At 39.9% G+C, this 25566-nt stretch overlaps 1 protein-coding gene across 3 annotated transcripts in view; it reads right to left on the reverse strand.

The window, feature by feature from the left end:
• Window positions 1-25566, reverse strand: part of Skap2 (src kinase associated phosphoprotein 2) — a 179519-nt gene that overhangs the window by 146983 nt on the left and 6970 nt on the right. The window contains exons 1-3 of one of the 3 annotated variants that reach the window (XM_003467941.5): window positions 10155-10413; window positions 1090-1195; window positions 502-527 (exon numbers count right to left, since the gene is read on the reverse strand). In XM_003467941.5, coding sequence (XP_003467989.1) covers window positions 502-527; window positions 1090-1195; window positions 10155-10221 — 199 coding nt within the window. In that variant the 5' untranslated portion in view covers window positions 10222-10413. Of the gene's footprint in view, window positions 1-501; window positions 528-1089; window positions 1196-9760; window positions 9782-10154; window positions 10414-25566 lie in introns of those variants that run through there. The other 2 variants (XM_063239698.1, XM_063239690.1) reach the window with 2 other exon arrangements.

Genomic DNA, 25566 nt, shown 5'->3' on the forward strand with positions numbered 1-25566 from the left:
CAAAAGAGTCACTGAAATAATAACTAATGTTTTAGAAATATTTTATTCATGTTCTCCAACAAAATTTATACGGTTTTAAGGCATCCTTCAAACATGTGAGCTATAAGTGCTCAGTCACAAGCCCTTCTGCTCCTCCCTTTCTATAAAATAACCTTTGCAATGTTAAATAGCATTGGGTTGATATCTCATCACTGCTTAACCAAATTATTCTAAGTATAACTCAAGGATACCTGTCCTAACAAATTTCTGCCATAAAATACTCAAAGAAATGCAAAACCTAAGTGTCAAATTCATCACATTTCTGAATCAGAAAACTGCAAAATAAAATCTGGATATGTCTTTTAATTTTTTCTCAGCAGGGGGAGCTAGCACTCTCATCTTGAAGGTTTAAATACAAATATACAGCATAGAAATTTAAATTTTGGATCCAACTATCAAATTTCAAGATGTGTTAATTGAAAATCTTCACAGACAGAAAAAAAATTCAAGTTTGAAATTTACCTTTGTCTTGAAATTCCTGAAGATACCTGCAAAATAAAGAACATTATATTTTAAAGTGAGGTTGAAAATCAAAACAATGTCTAATTAATATCAATAATTAAAATCCAAAATTTATTTTATAAATACACATATAGAGAAGAAACTATTTCCTGTCCTAATAGCGACTTCAAAAGGCTTAAGAATTTATAATAAAATTATAAAGACCTATGTACAATAGTCAAATGAGGGTATATCTTCCATACCTATAATGTATATTGTATTTATTTAATAACAAAAGGACTCTCTTTTTCAGTGAGGCATTTTTAAAATTTACACAAAAATCCTCAATTAATCTACATCTTATTTAAACCAAATAGTTCCTCAGATAATAAAGTTGAATATTGTTAGAATATTTATAATACATAATTGAGAATCTTTATAAAAGTGTACTATGATAATCATGTCTGTGTTTAAAAATGTTTGTCCTTTAAAAATATATAACAGCATTAAATTAGAAAGTAAAAAATTTAACTCCATGATAATTCTGTATTATGATGTTAATCACAAAGTCACTTCTAAGTAAGAAGTAATGAAAAGCCAGAGACTTACATAGGCTTTACATCTTTTATCTTCTTAATAAGGGAGTCTCTCTTTTCCTTTGCTTTCTTGGATAAATTTTCCCCTTTCAGTGTATCTGTTACAAATGTTTCAACATCTAAACCATGAAATATAAGAAACAGGATACAAATTAGAAGAATCATTTTTTGTGAAGACAAATAGGACAATGATTGTTTCTTTACATAAGTACTAATGCCTATACAATTTGCAATAGTTGTTTATCAATTCAAAGCTAACAGTTGAAGTATGTTTCAAACACTAAGTTGCTCAAATCTGTTCACTGCTTATCTAATAAAATCTGCATGTTGTACTTATTTATGCTTAGCACAGCAGATACTATTTGGATGTTTGGCATCATTATACCAGGAAGAAGCTCACAAGTTTTAATAAACTATGGTACCCCATAAAACAAAATCTCATAGAGAAGCCAGCACCAAGCTTTTATGCATGTGACACTATCATTTTACAGTATTTTCTAACATCCTATATGAGCAAGTCCATTCATAATATTGTATCAATATACACTAATGTCTCTCACAAGGATCTGTTTTTCCTAGTGTAATACATTTAAGTATACATAATATTTAATGCTTTAAAAGAAAAAATAGAAGTCTTTTTCTTTTAGCCAAGATTCCCAAATCACGCCCTCCTTCTAGCTAACTGCCCATCCCACCCTGGGTAGTTCTGTGAGCTCTTGGTTCCTGCTCTGTTATTACCATCTGGAATACTTCTCACATGAAGGAAGCAGAAAAATAGATTCTTCCACTATTTACAAATACTGTATGTATGCAAATAATGAGATTTCTATAACTTCATATCTCCTTTCCCCATTGCCAATGTATTAAAATTTTAGTAAACTAAATTAGCCTATTGTCCAATTCTTTCTCATACAAAATTATAAGTCCTTGCTGGTTTGATTCCTGTAACAGTTCCATTCCCACTGTTCATGAAGTACTGTACAATTCAAATTAATTTTATTTTCAGAATTTCAAAACTCATTTTGAACTATCTAATAGAGAAGATGCCATACATGTTTTAAAGTAGTCATGGCTATAAATCATCCGTGTTTCATAGTGAAGAGATTCACGTATATTTTACTGTCTTTTTTTAACTACTCTTTCCTAATTCACACTGACAAAAAGATATTATCACAACATAATATTACATTTAGGTAATGCAAAGAAATGTAATAATCTCTCAATTATATTTAAATTAACTATTTAAACCTAATATATGAGATGGATATTTGTAATCAAGTTTAAATTCTTGATTACAAAAGTATTTTGATCCAATGAGGAAAGGTGATCAAACTGTGATATATTCATTATAAATGTGTAAAGATAATTTTTCCCCAAGTCAATGACAAATGAAAGAATCAAAATTAATTTGTAGTAATTTTCTAAAAGAGCTTCTGGTTTGAAGTCCATTAACAACTAATATGTTAAAAGCAAGTATCAAACTGAGATGCAAGCCAAGTATCCTAGCTTCTCTTTCCTTTTGAGTTACCTATATTTTGGAGACAGTACAGAGAGACATTATCCAGAACTAGTACAAATTAGACCCAGATTTCTCACGTGAGTTCAAAATAATGAAAGTTATGAAGAATACTGCACCCAGAGGAGCAAGCTAGCAACCTCTGGACATTCACACAGCTGAAATGGAAAAGATCATTCACCTTCCTGAAAATTCATACAGTAACTCTCCTAAAAAAAAAAAAAAAAAGAATAAGGGAAGGAATAGCAATCCTACTACTAATTATTTCTCACAAGGGGACTCAATACTTGGGAGGATCACTGGCTCAAAGACTGGTGAATAGTCTGCCTAATGTTATTTTCACTCAATGTTTGTCATTAATTCCCTCTTCCAGGAGTATTTAATTGCCTGTTTTACATTTTCATTATACAATCTAAGTTTAAACAAACAGGATCTATTTTCTAGCTCTGGAAGCAATAACAGAAAACAATTACAACCCAAGAGTTATTTCTTTAAAAAGTCATCTCAGTTGCATAAAATTTCAGAAAATTTAAAAGGCTGCTATACTCTATGATGCATTTTCCCAAAACTCTTCGATATATTTATAAAATTCCGACGAATGCTCCTGTTTATGACGAAATATTTGCTGAGCTTGGGACTGCAGGAAGAATCAGTGTATTTTAAGGAGAGGGAATCCTGAGATTAAGGAAAAAGATCTACACTTTAAGAGTAGTGTTTTTAATTTATTTCTTCTCAAACTTTTTTCAGAAAAGGGTTTATGGAAATTAAAAGAATTTAAGAAACATTGCCCTTTTTGTTAATTATTTCACAAAAGATATCTGGTCTGTAGGAACTGCTTTGCTGCCTACATATTTTTAACAAATAAGAATTTTAACTAGAAGCAGTTTCTGCCATAATCTTAATTATTGATTGTCCACTGACTTAGCTGCTTTGATGATTCTGAGATGTAGGCTTTTTTTAAATCTACACTTTGTATGTTAATTTTCAAATGAAATGAAACAGCTTCAATCTCCCTGGTGCAGCATGCGCCGCCGCGCCAGCCTGCGCCCCGGTGCCTGTGCGAACCACAGACCGCTCTGTTCCCCCGAAGCGCAAAGGCTGCACAAGCCGTGACGGGCTTTCCTGGGAGATGCCCCATCTCTGGCCACTAAAAAAACGAGATCCTCCGAGTGTTAAACCTCAGGTTCCTCTCTGAGGAGCGGGGAGCTGGGAGAGCTGAGTTTGGGGCAGCGCCAGACAAATGGGGCTGGATCTGCGGCTTTGTAACTCAAAGCCAGGGTAATATTTCAAAAGCCAGCAATAAAAGTCTTGGGTGAATCAAGTGCTCCTCTGGCTGGTTGGAAAAAGAGATTTGAAGCTTTTTATTGTGCTCTAAACAGCCCTGCAAACGGCAAAGTAGCTAGCGCGGTAAACTAGCAAAAACGCTGGCCCCTCTTCTACCTTTCTTTAGGGGTCGTCTTCCTCGGTTAGTATGTAGATTCACTGACTCCTGATTGCCTGTAATTTGGGAAAACAGTGTAATTTGTTTACAAGAAAGGATCAGCCTGCCTTGTTTCGGTTGCCCCTTGGCCTGGGGAGTTGCAATTCCTCTTTTTCTACGGGAGGGGTTCCATTCGCTAGAGCTAGAGCACAAGGACGTCTGCCTTGGGAAAGAATTCGGGAGCCCAGGAGAAGGTACCGGAAAGGGGGTGCCCCAAGGCACCAAGTCCAACTGTCCCTGCCCCGCGGCCACGGTCCGCAGGTCTGTGCTGTCTACATTTACCTCCAGAATTACCCCATCCCCATCAGCCTCCACCCACCAACTCATCATTAGGAAAAAAAGTTATTGTGGCAAAATTAAACGTGGTGGTGGTTTTTGCTGTTTTTACACCTTGAAGAGTAAGCCTTATCTCCAAGCACAGCTGTAAGGAATTGTGGGTGGAGGCCGCTGAAATGATCAGATTTATAACCTCTCTGTAGATAAGTGGCAAAGGTCCGAAAAAAAATTAAAAGATGAGATGCTCTGGCTCGGCAATCCTTGAGCAGTTTAAATTTGAAACCTCTCAATAGCTATCTCCACCCTTAAGAGGCAAATACTTAACATGATTCACTGAATGGTACTCCAAGGTTTTATTTTTTGTTTGTGTTTGTTGTACCTACAGACATTCCAGACAGTCTGGGCAGCCTGAAAAACCACTGCCCTGTCCTTCTCCAGAGTCCAGAGTGACTGGGACAAGCATCTAATGCGCGCACACACACACACACAGCCTGCTTTCTACTAACTTCCACATCATGTAGTGAAAATGTGGAACCACACAAGGCCAGAACAGTTTAAAAATTCTTGCCAAGAATAAAATAAACCACCAGCCTCTCTGAGTGAGTATCTAGCATGGGTTCTCCTCCTTAATGATCACTTCTCTTCACCATCCCCCACCACCAAACAGGTTGGGAGAAGACCTGGAAGCCTGAAGTTGTAAACAAGGCACAAGGGGGTAACACCCCTTGTCTTCTTCCTAGTCCCCAAATCATCCAATACCTGCCTCCCTGCCCATGCGCACAGCCTCTAGGATGGCCTGAATTACACAGAGGAAGGGGTGAGAACTGGGCTGAATTCACCCTCCATCAATAAAACCTCTCTCTCTCTCTCTCTCTCTCTCTCTCTCTCTCTCTCTCTCTCTCTCTCTTTGGGTTCTAGAATTGAACTCAAGACCTTGCACTTGCCAGGCAGGCGCTACACACTGAGCTATATCCCTAATCCCTTGTTTTATTTTATTTGCTTTGTATACACTGACCTATGCTGTCACTAAACTTAGTATAAGAATCCTAGCCCAGGCTTTAAGCCACTTAGAACAAAAAGACATTTCTCTGCTACAGCAGGGAATGGTCTGACCAAATAGCTACTGGTGAAAACATAAAAATCAATCAGAATAGGCACATGTAGATTAATGGAGTCAAATTCTCAAAGTTGGAAAATGGCTAATTGAAAAGTTATTGACTGTTCTGATAATGTCTTTCTCTTGATTACCTAGCCTTTTTATAGGTTATGGTACAACTGTGGACTTTTCAAACACTGACAGATACATGAGCAAACACAGTTCTTGCAGTGCAGTGGGTAAAGCATAGCTGAGTCTTAATAATTCAATCATCCCACAAAATTTTCAATATTGGCTTTGAAAGATTAAATGGTTTACTCTGATAGCTGGGCTGTTGAAAGATATGGCTGACCATCTTTCAACCTCTAAAAGACAACTCTTGATAAACAGAGCTTTGCAATAATCAAAATCTTTTTACCACACATTTTCAGAGATTTACACTACATTCACTGTTTGGCAGCATCTATCGTTATGTGTGCAGAATGTGATGGAAAAAGAAATGTTAACTCAAAGGAATGAAAAGGATAGACTTGGCTTTAATTGAAAAAGGCAAACTAGGTGAATAATGAGTATATAAAAGTAGCCTATCCCATTTTTATCACCCATATATGACACTTAACTTTAAATTTATGAGAGACAACGGAACTATGTTTCAAATCGCCAGAGGCTTTTCATATTCTGTTGTTTCTATCTTCTTTCTATCAATACTTTAATGCTGATATCAGCAGAGATAAACTAACTTGAAATTTGTTCATATATTGCTCACTTTTTAGTATATTTAGATTTTTCTTTGCAAAAGAAACAAAAGATAATTTTACACAAAATTGTAGAAAACAGTAAGAACCTTACTTAGTAACGAGAGATGAAAATATTTTCAGTTGAAAGTCATGCCAAAATCCCCCTCCCAACAGAAAACACATTACATGCTTAACATAAACAGGCTAATAATTTTCTAATTCACCTACACAGTACTATTTGACTATCTAACCTTACTATTTGACTGTATTGTTTGATACTATAACCTTCTGGTACCTTTATTTACAAGTTCGTATTTTTATTTCTAGAAGAGAAAATTGTTAGAGGTGTGATAGATTGATTTCATTTTGAGATTTTATGTTCTCATATCAACTCTATGCTCAATAGATATTGCTGCCAAAATGGGACAGGCTTGTTCTTGCTCTGTTGGAAAATCCAGGTGCTAAGGTGACTACTGGTGACTCAGTAGGTGGCACTCTTCCCTTTACATACTCAGCCAATGCCCCTGAAGAAAGGTAGGGTACACTATGGATACACCACCATAAATGATTCTCATAGGAAAAATAAAACCAAAATGTTGACCAAATTATAAATAGGGCTTTGAAAGGGTGGAAAGCAAATGATATCATGCAGTGCACCAGAAGATTTTGCCTCTATTTCAACTGAATTGCATTCTTTATCTAGTGTCCCTGAAGGGATTATCAATTATAATGTATGAAGGTTAAAAACAATGTTCTGGAAATCCCCAACAGAGGAAAAGGCAATATTTATAATCAAAATTATCATGTAAACAAAAGCTCAAGGTCACTGTGCAGAAACCATTTATCTGTTTTGCTTACTGTTTGGTTTGATTGTGACTTTTCAGTGCACTGACAACTGTTTTTTTTCTTTTAACATTGGTTTCATTTTCTAACTTATTAAAAAGAAGATAACCTCCCCTTGCAGCTTTCCTTTTAAAATTTGTTAACATGAAACAAAAGAACGAGAGTGGATGAGAATATCTGCTTATAAACTACTAACAAGCTATACCTGAAGGATGACTGCACAAATTAATTGGGGTTAGAGGGCAATGGTCCTAGTTCCTCACACTTTCTTGGCTGCCAGAAGGGAAAAACTCACATACATCAAGATTATTCTTGGTGGTAATACCAGTCAAAACACTTGGATATGTAAGAAAATTACATGAACAAAATCCTCTGATTTTAATTATTCAAGTGAAATCTATTCTTCTATTGTTACAGGGGGGAGAAACAAATCAAAGGTTGCCTGTAGTGCATATGGTGGCTCATAACTTGTTTTTAACAACAAAATTCTGTAAACTATTTTCTCTTTATGGAAACCAAAGATTAATTCAACACTCTTTATAAAATACAATCCTTCAAAATTTGATATACTGATTCTACAGAAACATTACCACTTTTCAAAGAAACCATTAAATATGAGCCTAAAAATGAAAACCTCAGAAAGCAAAAAAGACAAAGAAAAAGCATAAATATAAGAATATATTTGAGCACATATCCCCATCAAATGGTTAAATGTCAAATACTTAACACATATGACATATAATTATTTATATATTAGGTACATGAAATGTGGAGGAAAATGTCTCAGCAATATTATATTCTGAAAGCTATTATCTGCTGACTTTGTACTTTCTCTAAAAGCATAAGATTCTAAACTCTTGAAAGGCTTCATTCCTTGTCCTCTATCTTTGAATTCTAGCATCCTATCATGTATGCTAATAGCACTCAACTGTTTACAACCACTAGAATCAACATCTCCATCTTAGTTTTTAAAAATTGTACTAGGTAAGCAATGCCTCCAAAATTCAAATCAATAAAAACGCTTCATGTACAGTTTCAAAATTCTAAATCTAATTATGTACCATCACCCTACACTTGGGTTATGCAAATCATGATGTATTCCAAATATTCTTGGATGAAATATGTAAGATGGTACTGACAGCATCTATTCTTGAAGCCTTCTCATCCAAAAAGTTTTAAATACAGTTAAACACAACCTTTCTTGAATACATAGAAAAGTTTTAAACTCTGAGCAACACTGGTTCATTTGTTTCATTTCTTTAGATATGTATCTATCCCCTAACTCAGAAACAAACCTTTTGAAAACAACCTCTGAAAATAAAGTATAATCCAAATCTGTAAATCTCAAAAGTTTTAATGTTTTAGTATTTCTTTTTAATACCTCGTGTATTTATTATGTGATACACTTTAGTACGAAATACTGAAAATGTCAGTAACTTATGAAAACCTGATTTCAGATGTTATGCTTGCATGCTGTCTAACTTAAGAGAAATGGCAGAAATGTACAGAAAGTTAGCACTGGCAGATAATTTAAATATGTAATTCTGAGGTTTTGCTAAATTACACAGATAAGGACCACATAAAATAGTTATGATCTAATGGGAATCAGATGAAGGTCTCATAACCCACATATCTATCATACTGTCTGAGAATATGTGACTGTGAATCCACATAGTAAAGTGCCTATGGTGAGAGCTGTCAGTCTTTTAAAACATGCAAATAGAGATCTCTTCATTCTCCAAATTCAAAAATATACACAGTATAATCTTAAAACTGTGACATATTTCTGAAATAATGATAAATACCTCTGTGATCTTATTACAATGATTTTCTAAAGAAGTAAATCCAGCAGTTAAGAAACAAAAATGTTAACTTTGGTAAAACAAAATCAATGCTCATGTAAACTCTCAAATAAATAGAATACAAGCTCAGTTCTTTCAGTACTTCCCTTAGTGGTAATGACAAGCATTTCTTAGATTGAAATACTATCCACTGTCGCACAACAAATGCATTCATCACACTCTACCATGTTACAGGAGAGTACATTCAGAGTTTTATTTTCTCAATCTTATTCATGATGCTAACCACCAAAACAGCATACGAGTATATCTGGACATCTGTTCTCACACTACCAGAGGAGTAAGTTACTACATCAAATATGACATTTTAGATGACACTGTTTTTGACAGTTAAAACAAGCAACTTATATCTAAGAGAAGTTCTTTTAATCCACTCATGATTAATATTAAAAGATATTTTAGAAACAACTAAACTTCCAAAATCCTGGCATACCCAAGGCAAAGTGAATAATGCTAGGAATTTCCAAACATCAGGATATGCAAGATTTGTGGTACCCTAAAAAGATAATTTTCTGTCTTGTGCAGAACCATAAAGTTTTCATTGATCCTTAGTAAAAATAAACACCTTTGCATCTACACACTACTGAACTAACAGCGGGTTCATAACAGCACTGAAGAAGTACAAACTCCAAAAAAAAAAAAAAAAAAGCTTCCTATCACTGGGATGTAAAACTGAAAAGAGGAAGATGAGGGTGCAAAGATGAAGTGCTTTCTTCATGCACCACAGGAAGTAAGACTTTCAACACATCCTTCCTTTTTTGTTTTAATTACTAAGGCTGAAAACAACTGGGCATTTGAGAATCAGGCTTTCTTTCAAAGTCTTAAATATAAGTGTTCTGAAAGTTGAAGAAAAATGGGAGTTTTAGGTATGACACACCTGCGTCTCCGACTTCCATCTCTAATGGCCAGGCCATCCAAGAACTACTTTACTTTTGCTGCCTTCCCAGTTCCCACACATGCATTCGTGAACATCCTCTTTCCCCCACCCTCCATACACCGTCTTCAGGATGCCTACAGAACTGTCCGAGTTCTGTTAGTGTAGAAAATCGAGACGGATTCACAACTATCCCCTCACCGAAGTTTCACACACACGCCCACTCTCTTTTTTAGCCCCCAAACCGCCGCTCTCCTCCTTGTCCCGCCCCCTCCGGTCAGAAGACTAGGTGGGGCGCGCACAGTCAGGGTAAGGACGCAAAGCTTCTGTCCCCACCGGCTCGCCGTCCCCTCACCCCCGCCCAAGCAGCGTTACCCGCCCCCTTCCCGTTCTTTACCTGCCAACAGATTCCTAATTTCCTCGGGGAGGGAGTAGAGAGAGGAGGTAGTGCTGGGGCTGGGCATATCAGCACGGAGCGCAGGGAGAGGACCTGTACTGAAAGGGTGACCGACGGGGATTGTGGCTGTGACCTATACTCGGGCTAGCGGTCCAAGAAAGGACAGCAGGAATACGAGTCCGAACACTGCCAGGCCGGGACTCACAACAAGGAAGTCACTGAATCACCTCCAGCCAGTATCAGCTGGCCTTCCCTGGACGCCGGGAAAACGGGGCAGGGCGATAAGTGGGAGGAGGTGCCGAGGACCTGGGAGGGCTAACTGCGCATGCCTATCTCGGGTTTCTCAGCCTTCTAGGTCTCTGGTGAGCCACGCCCACCACACGTCAGGGGGGGGGCTATAGGAAAGGGGGCTGAGTCACCTGATGCGGCGCCTGAAGCGTCCTGTAGCCATCTTGAGTACTGGTAGCACGACAAACGCTGACCGTTTCTCCAGCAACTCCGGAAAAAGTGTATGTCCAGTGCCTAGAAGTTTTCTGACAAAGGAGCCTTCTAAAGGACAGTCCCACTGAAATGTAACACCTCGTCTGGTAATGCTGACGGAAAACTGACCGCCCTAAACGCTGGCCTTCTTTGTCCCAATGAATGAATGAAGGTAATGAAGTTCCAACTTCCTCCAGTCCTCTCTGAGACGCTGGGTGAGAACTGGTCCAAACAGTGTTCTGATTGGCGCTTACATTACTTTTCTACCCAATTCTATCCTGGGAGTTACTGATTTCCCCCCACTCTTAAGAAAAGAGGGTTCTAGGCCCTATGCTTTGGAGAAAGAGCGAGGAAGAAATACAAGGCTAAATAAACATTTTAGGCGCCACTAACCATCTACAAGCAAAGATAATAAATTGCTGGTAGTAATTAAGATCAAATTATAATGTCTGGTCATTCTAAATCTAAAAAGACGTGTTCTGGTTCCTTTAAAACGTGTGCTATTGCCTAGTGACGATAGATACTACATTCAAAATTAAACTGTAAAAATCATTCAGAACCTAGTATGCATTCTAGATTTTAAAAAATATTTCATGGATATCATATTTGTCGTCGAGGAAAATAAAGACACCGGAGCCACTAAAGAGTAAGAGAAGCACATAAAAGTCTTCAGATTGGAAGAGCAAGAACAAAGCATTTCAGAAGTGTTGACTGTGTGCTTATTTCTTTCGTAAAAATGAATAGAAACAAGGTACATCATTTTCAGAGCCACAGACTGAAGTCCACTTCTAGCCTTTACAAACATTTCCCTTGATAGAAACAGGAAATATTAGCTATTATCTTTCCTAGATGCTACTGTTGTACTTTGAACATTATATAAAGGCTCAGTAGAAATGTAAATTGTTTATTCCTCTACCCTGTAACCTCTAAATCAGTGGTCTTTATGCTTCGGTTTGCATTACAATTACAGAATCTATTAGATTGTGGATGCTAGCCCTAGACATTCAGTCTTTCAAAAACAATCCCTATAGTTGAATGCAAGATTCATTTTACTAGTACTTACTAGCTCCTACAGAGCACAAAATTTGTCATACTTTATGTTTTATCCCCAGCTGGAACCCTAAACCTAACATAGAGTAATGGCTCTATTAATATTTCATCAGCAGATTTCAGGTGCTAGTGATATAACTTGGAGCATGTGCTTCAGCCATGCAAGGCCTTGGGTCCAGTCCTCCTATACATGCACACACACATGTAGAAGCACACACATACATTTTTTTCAGATGCTACCAGTAAAAACTTAAGTACTCAAATACAGTGTGACATCTTTGTATAATTCTCTTAAGAGATAAAACCAAACACTGTGAAAGGCAAGTTAGTATACTTAGATATCCATATTTTACCTCACAAAATAAAAACTTTACAGTTGAAATAAAATACGCAAAATAACACTCCCAAAACAAATTCATTCCCCCAAATGCAATACAAAATTCATACTCAGAACTGTGATAAATTATAGAAAGAGTTCTGAAAACAAGAATTCGCTTTAGTGGAGTTAAAGAATTATAGTGATTTTACAAAAAAAGTTCTTCACACTTCAAAGAATTGAGAGCTATTATTCTCAAACTACAAAAACTATCTGCTTTCCTAGGTGAAGAAACTATTTCATGAATTTTTATATTAGTGAGGATTGTCTTTCCCTGTACAGTTAGTTATCACATATAACTTATCTGACTCATCATGTTTTTTATTAAACCAGACCTCCAAATGTGCCAGTCCTTTGTTGCCTTCTGTTATAAATGGCCACTTTTTAATTCTTGTCTCACTTATTTATTATACTGCCTTCATTGGTCAAAAGAAGTGAGATAATTTATTCTATCAAATAGCTTTCTGGGGTGGATCAAATAGTGTCTACACTTCTCATTATGATAAGTCATTCTTGTTAGTAAAAAACAGGAAACTGTTACAGTTGCCTTAAAATACATACTGTCTAGTAGTCCAAATAAAAAAAGGCAGTAACAGAAAATGGGCTTTTTATATGAAACACACTTCCCCTATTTAGGAAACCATTCTCAGACTTAGGTTCATGATGGGTTCACTTGAGCAATGTGTTTGTATACTCTATCGTTTTACTGTTTATTGTTAAAGTCACTGAAATTGTAAGAGAGAGAAAGGCTAAAAAGGATTTTTCATTTCTTTTCATTTCAAATGCTTCCAGGACAAAAACTAAGAAGGAAATCAAGTCATACTTTACATTATTTAATTGGTCACATTAGGTTAAAAAAATAGTAAGTGTAACTTGAAATATAAACAGACAGGTAGTGGCCTCCCTGTCATTCCGCAAAAAGAGAAACTAGATTTCAAGAAATTTTCTTGTTTTCTCAAAAGTAGATTTTCCAGTTCAAGTGCATTGGTATCTTTACAATTAAACTCCTTCCTATAACCTTCAAAATAGTTTAGAGCACTGAAAGAGTATTTGCCCACAGGACTAGTTTTTAAAAAATTTGGACAAGTATTGAAGAAAAGTATGCATTGTGGGCCAGAACACAATTAACAGTATTCTCTCCCTTCATTTTTGCTTAGTTTTCTTTTATTTGCTTAGTTTTCATAGGCATATGAAAGACAGATTATACTTAAATGTAGTAGTAGTTATATATCGCTGTATAACAAAATTTAGCAGTTTAAAACAAACCACTTAGTATGTCACACAGATCTGGCGAAGAGGCTCCCCTGAAGCTGTCAAGAGAAAGGTCATCTATAGACCTGATCATGGCCAGAAGTTCTAACTCGAAGATAGCTCGCCTTCAGAACAGAAGAACTTTATTCCTCTTCAGCTGTTTGAAAAGGGCTTCTTCAGTTCTTGGAAATGTGAACTTCTCTATAGGGCTGCATGAATGTCCTCATTACATAACAACTGACTTTTCTAGAGCAACTGACCCAAGAGAGAGCAACCAAGACAAGACTTGTAAATAAAGAATAGGTTAAATAAAAGATACAATTGATACTGCTTTTACTTTGCATTAAAAAAAATTAAACCTGCTATCTTTCAAGTCATCTAGTAATGCCTCCTTGAGAGTTTTTAGAAGAGTTGTCTTATTTTCTAAATTTTTCTCTTTAATTTGAATTTTCTAGAGCTAATAAGTGTAAGTTTATCATTGTGTGGCAGTTACCAGGAAAAATTTATTTTCACTGGAATTTATTGATATGAAATCATTACCCTTAAAAGTAAACGCAGTCAGAACCAAAAGGTTCTCATAAATGAAGCTGAAGTTTTAGGGTTTTTTTTTTCTTTTCCTATGAGACCAGGTGCTAAACTTAGAATTTTACACATGCTAGGCAAGTACTCTACCACTAAACTACATCCTCAGCATAGATTATAATTATTAATTTTATTAGCATAATTTATTAAATTAGCAAGATAAATACATTCCTTCTTGCTCTCCCTCTCATTTGCATATACAAAACTATACTCAGGCCCTTTGATGTCCTGGCCAGTCATTGTAATATAAGAAAACTAATTTAACATATAGAGATTTGAGTTATTAACAAGATATATGTCTCTAAGATTCTACAAATTAGGATTAAGGTGAGAGAACTGTTCATCCCAATTTGGACCTAACAATGAGTGTGCACTTACTCTCTTTTTCCTTTAGCTGAATTGAGTTACCTTTTCAGATTCCCAATACTCAGTGGCCTTACCACGCAAACAGTTCTGCCACTGAACTATACCCCAAGCCCTACACTTAAGGTCAGCTTTGATGATATTGGGCTTTCATCTTTTATCCTGTTTCAAAGTGACTGAAATTCTGCTTGGCCTCCAGGACCAAGTCCTTACCTTGCCTATTTTTAATAAAGAGACATACGTATCTTGATGGCATCTAACCCTCTTGAGTACAGCTCTGCCACATTCTTACTATACCAATTTATAACCTTATGTTATATTCTGTGTGGATCTCCAGAGAATAAAAGAACCCAAATCCCTGTCTTATTCCTGTGACTCCAAGCTTAGTCCCTGGAGTGTATGTTCACTAGGAACATGATAAGAAATGATTGTGCTTCATTACAATCTAATGTTTACATCAAAGCCCCTCTTCTCCCTGGATACTATTTACATCTCCATAGTTTGGTGAAGTTACCCAAAAAGTAAAGAATTTTTAATTTTTGCCTTTAATTAGTTTTATCAGAATCATATTTTCTACCTCAGACACACAATTGAAGGACTTTGAAAATTCCATTTTATTGCTGGTTTATAACAGAGAGAGTTATCCTTTAGCTTATGTAAGGAATAACATGCAAATTTAGTCTCCGAAGCTTGACTCTGACCTGTACACGCCCAAATCCCAACAATCACACTCAGAAGGTAAGTGGGTAACTCTCTCTTGCACTTGGTTTATGTTGATTTATTTTCTAATACCTGCATTAAACACTCTGGAGCTTTGGATAATTCAGACATTATTTTAGAATCTATATGTCCCAAGAGAAGGTAGGCTGCATGGGCTTTCAAAAAAAGAAATTGAGTTCTAAAAGTGTAAAGCAGGCAGGGTGTTCTTGGATGTATATAAGGCAGTATTCACTGCTCTCTGTGATGATAACTCTGGTCCCTACAACATCCACCAACATTTAATAAAAAGATAGTCTTCTAGAAAAATGTAACTGAAATGCAGCTGCTTTATTAAACTTTGGAGGACTCAGATTTTGCCTTTTTATATGCTCAGTTTGATCAATATGCACTATTTACTGAATTATTTTTGTTATAGGAATGTTGTTTTTGTTGGTTATTGCAGCAGTTAAAACAAGTCAGAGTTGGATGAAACAAGATTTTTTAATACACTTCTAGAGATTTCTTTAGTGGTAGATTGGCATAGGTTCTAAAATACTATCTTAAAACAGGTCTGGGGTTTTTTCCTATCTAAAGACAAATAGTAAGTTATGATGAAAATTCTGCATATTATTATAGTGTACCTATTCTCACTAGGCAATTTCAAAATACCAACCTGTCTTCAGCAACAATAATTTAGTGGGTTTGTGCTTAATATATTCATGAAGGGCTTTGATGGATTTGATAACCATAAGCAGCTGTTAACATTAAATTGCCATTTAACTTTTTTCAGTGACTTTCAGAGTTGTCAATATTAAACAGTAGTGTTTTACAAATGACTACTCTAATACCAATAAGAATAAAATTACATAAAATGTAAAAGACAACCAAATTCTCCCCCTTTTTCTATAGTATTACAGTACTGAGAAAACAGGAAATAAACATATTTACAAAACTTTAAGTACTGCCTTGTGTATTTGCCTATGCTTTGCATTTTATATTCCTATAGTACTCAGAAATTCCCCCATCTCTTCCTCCTCTCCACCCTATTTAATTTTTAAACCATTTTCTGCCTCATCCTATAATATGTGTCCAACCTCATTTCATAATATAATGCTATTTAACTCCATTCCCAACAGTATAATTTTAAAACACTTCTACTTAACTAACCTGGATTTTTATTTCTTGTTAGATAACTACTTAATGTGGTTTTATATTCTGAATTTTGGTAAGCAGATGGAGTCAGTACTGTTGACACCTACCAGGCTTCACAGCCTGTGCATTGCCCCAGACATGTCTCTGGGCACTAGGGAAAACATGATGCAATGTTCCATATGCATGTGCTTTGCAACCTTTCAGCCCATTCGTTCAATACTCTAAAGGCACATTGCTATGTAGTATTGGGAACTTAATTTCCTTCTTGTTTAAGTTCTTTACTTTGGCTCTAAAATCATATTTATCACTTCAAATATTTTACCTCTCCCAGAATCTATGTATAAAAGAATAAAGGGCTGACAAAACTGATGCCTCTTCACCCAACTTGCTTTATCTTTCTTGAGCTTTTGATTTTACTTTTTAAATAGTCATCTGAATTATTTTCAAAAAAGTAAAGAATTAGTTTTGTATTTTTCTTTCAAATATATAATTATTAAACTTTAACTTACTGGGACTTTCTTAATCTTTTCCAAATAATATGATTTCTCTTATTGACTGCTACATGCTAGAATAAGGTAGTTCTCATTTTATATTTCCAAATAGAATACAGCTATGTACTTGCTGGGGAAAATAATTTTCAGACATATAGAACATTTTCAGGGGAAACAGAAAAGCATGCTAACCAACTTGAAGGTCACCTGAGGAAAATACTTTGGCTTACACTTTTCTATACAGAAAAATACACATCTATAATGCCTGTACTGTTACACCAGTACCTAAATGAATTAAGAGCTATTTATACCATCTATCAATTTGGCAAGGTTAAATGTTTTCAAAGTCATTCCAATAACATTTTAAAAAGTTTTACTATCCCAGCACAGTGGTATGTACCTTGTAGTCCCAGCTACCAGAGGAGTTGAGGCAGCAAGATAGTGAGATCAAGGCTAGCCTGGGTAACATGGTGAGGAACACACTTCCCCCATTTCAGAAAAAATAACTTTTTGAAAATTTTACTTAAACAAAATAGTACACATCTGAAGGTAAAAGTATATTTCAAAATAATAGACGAGAAAATTAAAACTTGTGCAGCACAGTGGTAGAAAAAGATATAAGCACTTAAATATAATCAGTCATAATCAAATAATCCTACACTGCATCCCAGAGGGTGTAATGGCTAGAAGACAGTGAATTCATGCTCTGCACCTCTCCCTTACATCCCTGATGGTGGGGATAACTGGAAAACAGTGAGTTTGGAATTTGGGCCTCCTTCATTGCATCCTGGAGGGTGGGCCAGCTGGAAGACAGTAAATTTGCACACTGTGCCCCTCCATTACATCCACTGAGTGTGGGGCTGGCTGGGAGACTGAGTTCATGCTCTGGACCTCCTTCATTATCCTCCCGGAAGGCAGAGCTGGCTGTAACAGTGCAAGTCCAGTGGGAACCCCAAGACCCAGGACAACAGCCTGGCACACAAATGCACATACACCTTTGGAGGGCAAAGTAATCAGTGAGTCCAGTAACACGGAAGCATCTGAAGCAGCAGCAAGAGGACAGCAATTGAAACCTGGAGAACTCCACTGATAGAAGACCACTCCCAGCCCCTACATCCAGTGGCCAAGATTGGATCAGACCCAGCACATCTCTGGTTGTAACGTGGACATTACCACAGAACAGTAAACACCAGAAGAAGTCAGGTTCTTGAGATAGCTATAAAGAACCAACTAGATCTGGAGGACATCCCTAAGGAATGGACATCTTTTTTCCATGAGACAAGCCTCAATGCTAGTGGTACTGCTATATATGTATGAGAGGTTGGTGGGCATCAACATAGAAGACAAAATAAATGAAAAAGAAGGTGGAGAATGGCAAGATGCAGAGGCGAGGTGCAGCCCCAGTCCTCCCCATCCAGGACAGGCCTGAAACTCAGTGAGATGGATGAAATTGGAAGTCAAACACTGGAACTTTATGAAACATTAACAACAGAAGTGAAAAAATAAGTGGAAAAGGCTACACAATGATCTCTCAGGTACAAAAAGAAATGATGCTGAAAATTAAACAATAGAGAAGACACAACAGAATAGATAAGCTTACAAAATAATGGGAAAAAAATGCCCAACATACGAGAGAAATGGAATCCATGAAACAGATCCAAATAGAGATCAAGAAATTAAAACCTCCACTGAAAATATATGCAACAGGTTGAATGAAGGAAAGGATAGAATTTCAGATTTTAAAGACAGAAATACAGCTAGTGATCATGAAAACAAAGTTATCTTTAAAATAGTAAGGGACCATGAGAAATCAATCCAATAGCAACAAGATGAAGCAAAGAAGAATAACACAAAACTAACTGGGGTCAATGAGAAAGTTGTTGACAGCACAAATGCCATAATAATCACAAATATATATGCACCTAGTACAGGAGCACCCAACTATGTAAAACAGTTACTGTTAGACATGGAAAATCAAATGAGCAATAACACAGTTGTAACAGGAGACCTCAATACCCCATTGTCACAGAGAAACATCAACTAGAAAGAAAATCAGCAAAGAAATATCAGAACTGAACCATACCTGTGAACAAATGGATTTAATAGGAAGAAGCCATACTCCAAGTCTCTGTGCCAGTGGCACTGGTGACATCTGATGAGTCCAGTGCAGGCCCAGAGAAGAAACCACCAGAGGCAACAAGAAATCACCAGAGGAATCCAGTGATCCCAGTGTAGGCCTAGAGAAGAAGTCATGTCCCAAATCTACCACCATCAGTGGAGCATTGATGAACCACCACCCTGTGTCTCCACCACTCCAGGAACCACAGATTGTATTAACCCAGGTACCTAGTCCAATCCAGACTACTGAGGGACTGGCAGCCAATGCAGGAAACACCTGGGATGCAACTGTTGGGAGCCGCAGCCCCGAGCCCGGTCGCCTCACTTGGCGGACGTGAGGCCTGTAGTAAAGAGTAAAGCCTGAGGTAGATTATCCCTCTCATCGAGCACGTTAGTTTTCTGCTTACCGCGTAAGCAACCCGCTCAACAATATAGTCTGCCTGGCAACTGATGATGTTAGCCAATCAGCTTGCCTTGCTTACTTTAACATGATTGGACACTGTATCCGTATATATACTGGTGCCACCCCTGGGGGGGAAGAAGAAGCCCGGAAGTAGAAGCCTAGAAGGAGCCGCGGGGAGCGGACCAAAGGAGGCTTCGGCTGGGAGCGATCCCAGGGCAGGCTGTACGGAGAAGGAAAATAAAAGAAAAGGTTGTCCACTGCCAGGCTTTGTCGTGTGTCCTTCCTGCCGGCCGGGAGCGACCATCGACATTTGGAGGTCCGCACGGGGACTGATCACCCCCGAGACGTGACAGCGGACAACGCTCCAGTACAGAGCTGCGAGACAGGTGAGTTGGGGATAAGCCTGGGCTCTGGGTGGCGCGCACCTACAGGGCTTTTAGACTCCCCTCAGGCTCACGCGTAAGTGGCGGATTCCTTGGGCCTCACGCGGTGAGTAACATATTAAAAGATGGGAAACATGCTAGGTAGCAACACTAAGAGCGAGGGTGGTTGTGGAGAAAGCTCTCAAGAGCTTACAAAAGTACGCAGGGTATTTGAGCAGGCCCAGTCGGGGAGCTCCCGAGAGGGGCCCGTCAAGGGGAACAAAGATGCTAAGGAGAAGGACGGGGCTCTAGCCTCGGAGTCGTCTGACTCCGAGGACGAGGGAAAGTTGAATGGCAAGGAGGCCAAAGAGACCAGCTGTCAGGAGCCTAAGTCGCTCGATAAGGAGTCGCAGGGTTCTTTCCCAGCGTTGTGCCGTGAATTGCGCTCCGCTCAACTTGGTCTGCGGAGGAGTAGAGAGCTCCTGAGCGCTCCCCGGCGCGAGAGGGAGGCGAAGCCTTCCGCCCCACCCTGGGGGCTGTTCCCGGAAGCGATCCCTCGCCACGAGGCGGCCGCCCGGGAGCTCCCTTCCCCTTCGCCAGAACAGGAAGTGATACACGGGCCCCCATTTTCCGCCCAATCATGGCCGCCGTCTTATGCTCCGCCGCCGGCGGGTCGGTATTTTTACAGGCGGCTATGGCAGGGGGGACGTTTGTCTCATGAGGTACATCCACCACCTGGGATAGATAGTGGCCCCCACGGGATATTTCCTGTACAAGTAGCTATGGGCCAGGGACGTAATGCATGGGAGCCTTTTGAGATAAAGCAGATTAGAGAACTTAAAAATGCAGTTACAACCTTTGGGCCGACTGTGCCTTACACCATTGCCATGCTGGAGAACCTGTCTTCTGGGCCCCTCACCCCCGCGGACTGGATTCAGCTGGCAAAGGCGTGTCTGCCCTCGGGTAGTTACCTGGATTGGCGAGCCTGGTACGCAGAGTTCTCTGCAGAGCAGGCTGAGAGAAACGCCAGTCGGGGAAACCGGGGGTGGAACAAGGAAATGCTTATGGGAGAAGGTCGGCACGCTGATGATCAGACTCAGTTCCCCGGCGCTGTCTATGAACAAATCAATGCCATAGGGCTCCGCGCCTGGAAGCAGGTAAGTGGTGCCGGAACAGCCTCCTTGTGTCTTTCAAAAATAATTCAGGGTACCACAGAGCCATTTGTTGACTTTGTGGCCCGAATGCAAGATGCTGCCGATAAGATATTTTCTGATCCGGGAGTGGCTCGACCGCTGGTAAGGCAGCTGATTTTTGAGCAATATACAAAGGAGTGCAAGGCAGCGATAGCTCCTCATAAGAACAAGGACCTCAACGCCTGGATTAGGATATATAGAGAGATAGGGGGGCCGCTCTCCAACTCGGGAGTGGCTGCTCTCCTGGCCGCGGCTGTACAGCAGAGGGGACCTCGCGGGTTAGAAGGGGAATATAAGGCTAAAGGGTGTTTTGCCTGCGGGGAGCCAGGACACATTAAACGTCATTGCCCAAACAATGCAGATGCTAGGCCTCGCCCTAGGAATGAAGAACCATATGTTTGTGGGCGATGCAAGAGGGGATCACACAAAGCTGAGGAGTGTAGGTCGGTCTTTGATGCTCAGGGCAACCGTATTTGTGGACGAGATGCTAGAGGGCCAAAAAAACGGCCAGAGGGGGCCCCCTTCACAGGCGGGCCCCCGCCCCAGAGACAGGACAGCTCAAGATGGCAGCCTTCAACAAGGGCCACCCCTGGGTCAGCAGGTGTGGACCTCAGTGTCGCCTCCGGACTTATATTAGTGCCTGATATGGGTGTTCAAGTGGTTGAAACCACCTTTAAGGGACCGTTACCCGAAAATTCCGTGGGTCTGGTGATCGGGAGATCCTCCACGGCCCTTCGGGGTCTCATAGTAGTCCCGGGGGTCATAGACTCAGACTACACAGGACACATTAAAATTATGGTTCAATCTCTTGTGGGTACTATGGTAATCAATAAAGGGGACAAGATAGCGCAGCTCTTGCTGCTCCCCAGTCTCCACAAGAGATTCCCCTCAAAGCAGAAAATTAGAGAAAGTCAAGGTTTCGGTTCCTCAGGGGAAGTCTTCGAGGGACTCCATATAATACTTGATAAAAGGCCCATGCTCTCACTTAAGGTCAATGGCAAAAATATAACAGGGCTCCTAGACACAGGAGCTGACCGTTCCATTATCTCTAGAAAGGATTGGCCCTCCAACTGGCCCACCAACACTGCAGATAACACGCTGCAGGGCCTGGGGATGGTGTCAGCTCCTCAGGTTAGTGCTTCAACCCTGCTCTGGTGCGATGAGGAGGGTCATCAGGGCCATTTCCAACCATTTGTGTTGCAGTTGCCAGTGTCTCTATGGGGAAGGGACATCCTCACTCAGATGGATGTCACGCTTACGTCAAACTGCTCCCCCCAGGCTAAAGATATACTCAGAAACCAGGGATATACCCCCGGCAAAGGCTTGGGCAATGCCCTACAGGGTCGGACATCCCCAATACCAGTAGAAAACAAAAAAGGTAGGCAAGGGCTGGGTTTTTCTTAGGGGCCGCTAAAGAAGCTCTCCTACCCACTTCGATCAAAATCACCTGGAGGTCAAATGATCCGGTTTGGGTACCTCAGTGGCCCCTGCCTAAGGAGAAACTAGCCTTGTCAAAAATAGTCAGTACACAACTTAGATTAGGACACATTAAGCCGTCAACCTCCCCATGGAACACCCCCATTTTTATAATTAAGAAAAAGTCTGGCAAATGGAGGCTGCTCCATGATCTAAGGGCGGTCAACGCGCAGATGCAGTCCCTGGGGGCGGTCCAGAGGGGGCTGCCAGCTCTCTCAGCCATCCCTCAGTCCTGGCCAGTTTATGTTATAGATCTTAGAGACTGTTTCTTCTCAATCCCCCTGCATCCAGAGGACACTCATAGGTTCGCCTTTACTTTACCCACCATTAACCAAAAAAGCCCTGATCTCAGATACGAGTAGATAACGCTGCCCCAAGGTATGGCCAACAGTCCCACTATGTGTCAGATTTCACGTCATATTCGCAACAGCAGAAACAGGTAAAAAAGTGTCTAATGTGATCAATCATTGCCTGGCGGCTTGGGCCGCATGGGGCAAACCAAAAATATTAAAAACTGATAATGGACCAGCCTATATAGGCAAAGCCTTCAATGAGTTCTGCAAAATGATGGAGGTTCAATTAAAACATGATATCCCATATAATCCCCAAGGTCAAGGAATCATTGAGAGGGCTCATAAAAGCCTCAAAAAAATTTTACAAAAACAAAAAGGGGGAGTAGGCCAAGGCCTGGCCCCAAAGGCACGATTATCCATGGCACTATTCACACACAATTTTTTAAATTTAAATAATGATAATTGCTCCCCAGCCGTGGAGCACTGCAACCCTTCCCCCAACCATAAAGGGTGGGTGAAGTGGAAAGATGTCCTGACAGGACAATGGATGGGCCCAGATCCAGTGGTCAGCTGGAACCGAGGCGCGGTTTGTGTTTTCCCACAGGAATCGGGACGAGAACCACTGTGGGTACCGGAGAGACTAACACGGGCGACAAAGCCCTCGACTGAAGATCAGACCTGCCCTACCGGAGATCCATCACAGACCAACCAACAAGATGAATAGAAATAGCGGTAGCCCGAAATGGACAAGAAGATCCTCAGGCATATGCATGGCTCGCTCGCCTAGCCTACGACCGAGTCTAGGGACGGTGAGCTTCCCACACTCCTCCTCTAAAAAATTATGACATAGCTGGGTAGGAGAGTCAATGACGGGTAAGAGCGTACTCCCCCGGTGCGACTCAACCTAAGCCAGGCCCTACCCCATCCTGCACGTAAGCCGCTGGACTGTTAGATGCTGCCCAGGTCTAAATTTCTCTCCGAGGGGATTTCTTTACGGAGAGAAAATGAGTGCAAGCTTGTGTGCATCCAGGTTCCGTCCAGTTTGTGCCTGGCCCTAGAAAAAGGACGAGGGCCTCAGGGCCTTGGCAGACCATGGGACGGCCGACCAGGGTCTAAGCCAAGGACCTATGGTGGGCCTACGCATAGGGCATAAGCCTCTGCACCCAGTCCAGGAAGGGCTACGATGCGCACATTCATAAAAAATAAAAAAGGGGGAGATGCTGGGAGCCGCAGCCCCGAGCCCGGTCGCCTCACTTGGCGGACGTGAGGCCTGTAGTAAAGAGTAAAGCCTGAGGTAGATTACCCCTCCCATCGAGCACGTTAGTTTCCTGCTTACCGCGTAAGCAACCCGCTCAACAATATAGTCTGCCTGGCAACTGATGATGTTAGCCAATCAGCTTGCCTTGCTTACTTTAACATGATTGGACACTGTATCCGTATATATACTGGTGCCACCCCTGGGGGGGAAGAAGAAGCCCGGAAGTAGAAGCCTAGAAGGAGCCGCGGGGAGCGGACCAAAGGAGGCTTCGGCTGGGAGCGATCCCAGGGCAGGCTGTACGGAGAAGGAAAATAAAAGAAAAGGTTGTCCACTGCCAGACTTTGTCGTGTGTCCTTCCTGCCGGCCAGGAGCGACATCGACATGCAACAATGGGCTGCTTTGGAGAAACAGAAAAATGTCAAGATGAAGGAGCAAAATACAATCTCAGACTTTCAGCCCACACAGAACAAGTTGAGAAGACACAGACATAATAGATAGTAGAAGTCATATACCTGAAATTTCAGAAGAGAGAACAACTGTAGTAAAGAAGCAGCTCAGTTCTTGTATTGTTTGGTTAATATTACATGCCTATGTCAGATGGTCTGGACAGCTATTTTGAAGATAACAGGCATTATGGTAGCCATTGTTAATTTCCTATCATCTTGTTTTGAAGTCCTGTATCATTTTCATTGTTTTATTTGGTTTGGTTTTATTCGGTTTTTTTTTTTTTTTTTTGGTTTGATTTTATTATGTCTGATAGTATGGGCAGCTACTCTGAACATAACAAGCTATTACTGATTTCCTATCTTGATTCAAAGTCCTGTATTGCTTTCATTGTTCTGTTTTGATTGACTTTGTTCTATTTTGTTTGCTTTTATTCTCTTTAAAATAAAAAATAAAGGTTTGAGATATTTAGTCATACAGAAAAAAATTCACTGCCTTAACAATAATGTATTTGAAGAGATATGTGGATTGACCAGGGGTTGACAGAGAATTAACTGAGTGAGGGCAGACTCAGCTAGGGCATTCACCTGTATACCACATGAATTTTCTCTCAGAAATGTTCTTCTTATCACAACAGAAGTACAAGTGAACAGGCAGAATCAGAAGAACCTTCCAGATCTTTCAGTGTGTTGGAACTGCTAAAATCTCATAGGCCAAAATAATACAGATCAATTCCAAAGTCAAGGATTGGGAAATTGTCCTGAACTATAAGTATTGAAAAGGCACAGCAAAATTACCAGAAAGTATAGTATATAAATATCCTATTTCTGGGTAGGGAGTGAAGAGTTGGAACAATTATTGGATCTATTTGCACTAGACTGAATAATGACCATGAAGCTTTAAATATTCTAATGCCAGAACCAATTGATATGTTATCTTACATGGCAAAAGGGATTTTGTGGAAGTGATTAAAAATCTTGAGATAGGATAATTATCCTGAATTATCCCAGGTGGGCCCAGTGTAATGGGCAATGTCCTTATAGGAAGGATAAAGAATCAGACTCAGAGAGTGAAAGAAAGTGATAAGAAACACAGAAGGCGCATACCTGTAATCCTGGCACTTGAGAGACTGAGGCAGGAGGAGTTGTAAAGCTCCTAGCCTGGGCTACCGAGTGAGACCCTGTCTCAATGGTGGGGGGTGGGGGAGGGGCAGAGAGAGAGAGAGATTGAGAGATTATAGGCAGGAAGAAGAGAAAAAGAAACACAAAGAGACTTTTTTTTTTTTGGTCTTTTTCCTTTTTATCAGTACCAGGGATCGAACTATGACTGCCTGCTTGCATGGCAGGCGCTTATGCCACTGAGCTAAATTAAGGTGCATGCTGATGTTTTTGAAAACACAAGGAGCCCAAAGCTATGGAATG

Source organism: Cavia porcellus, unplaced genomic scaffold (assembly GCF_034190915.1).
Source record: "Cavia porcellus strain 051 isolate PalLab524CR breed Dunkin Hartley unplaced genomic scaffold, mCavPor4.1 scaffold_2, whole genome shotgun sequence".
NCBI lineage: Eukaryota > Metazoa > Chordata > Mammalia > Rodentia > Caviidae > Cavia > Cavia porcellus.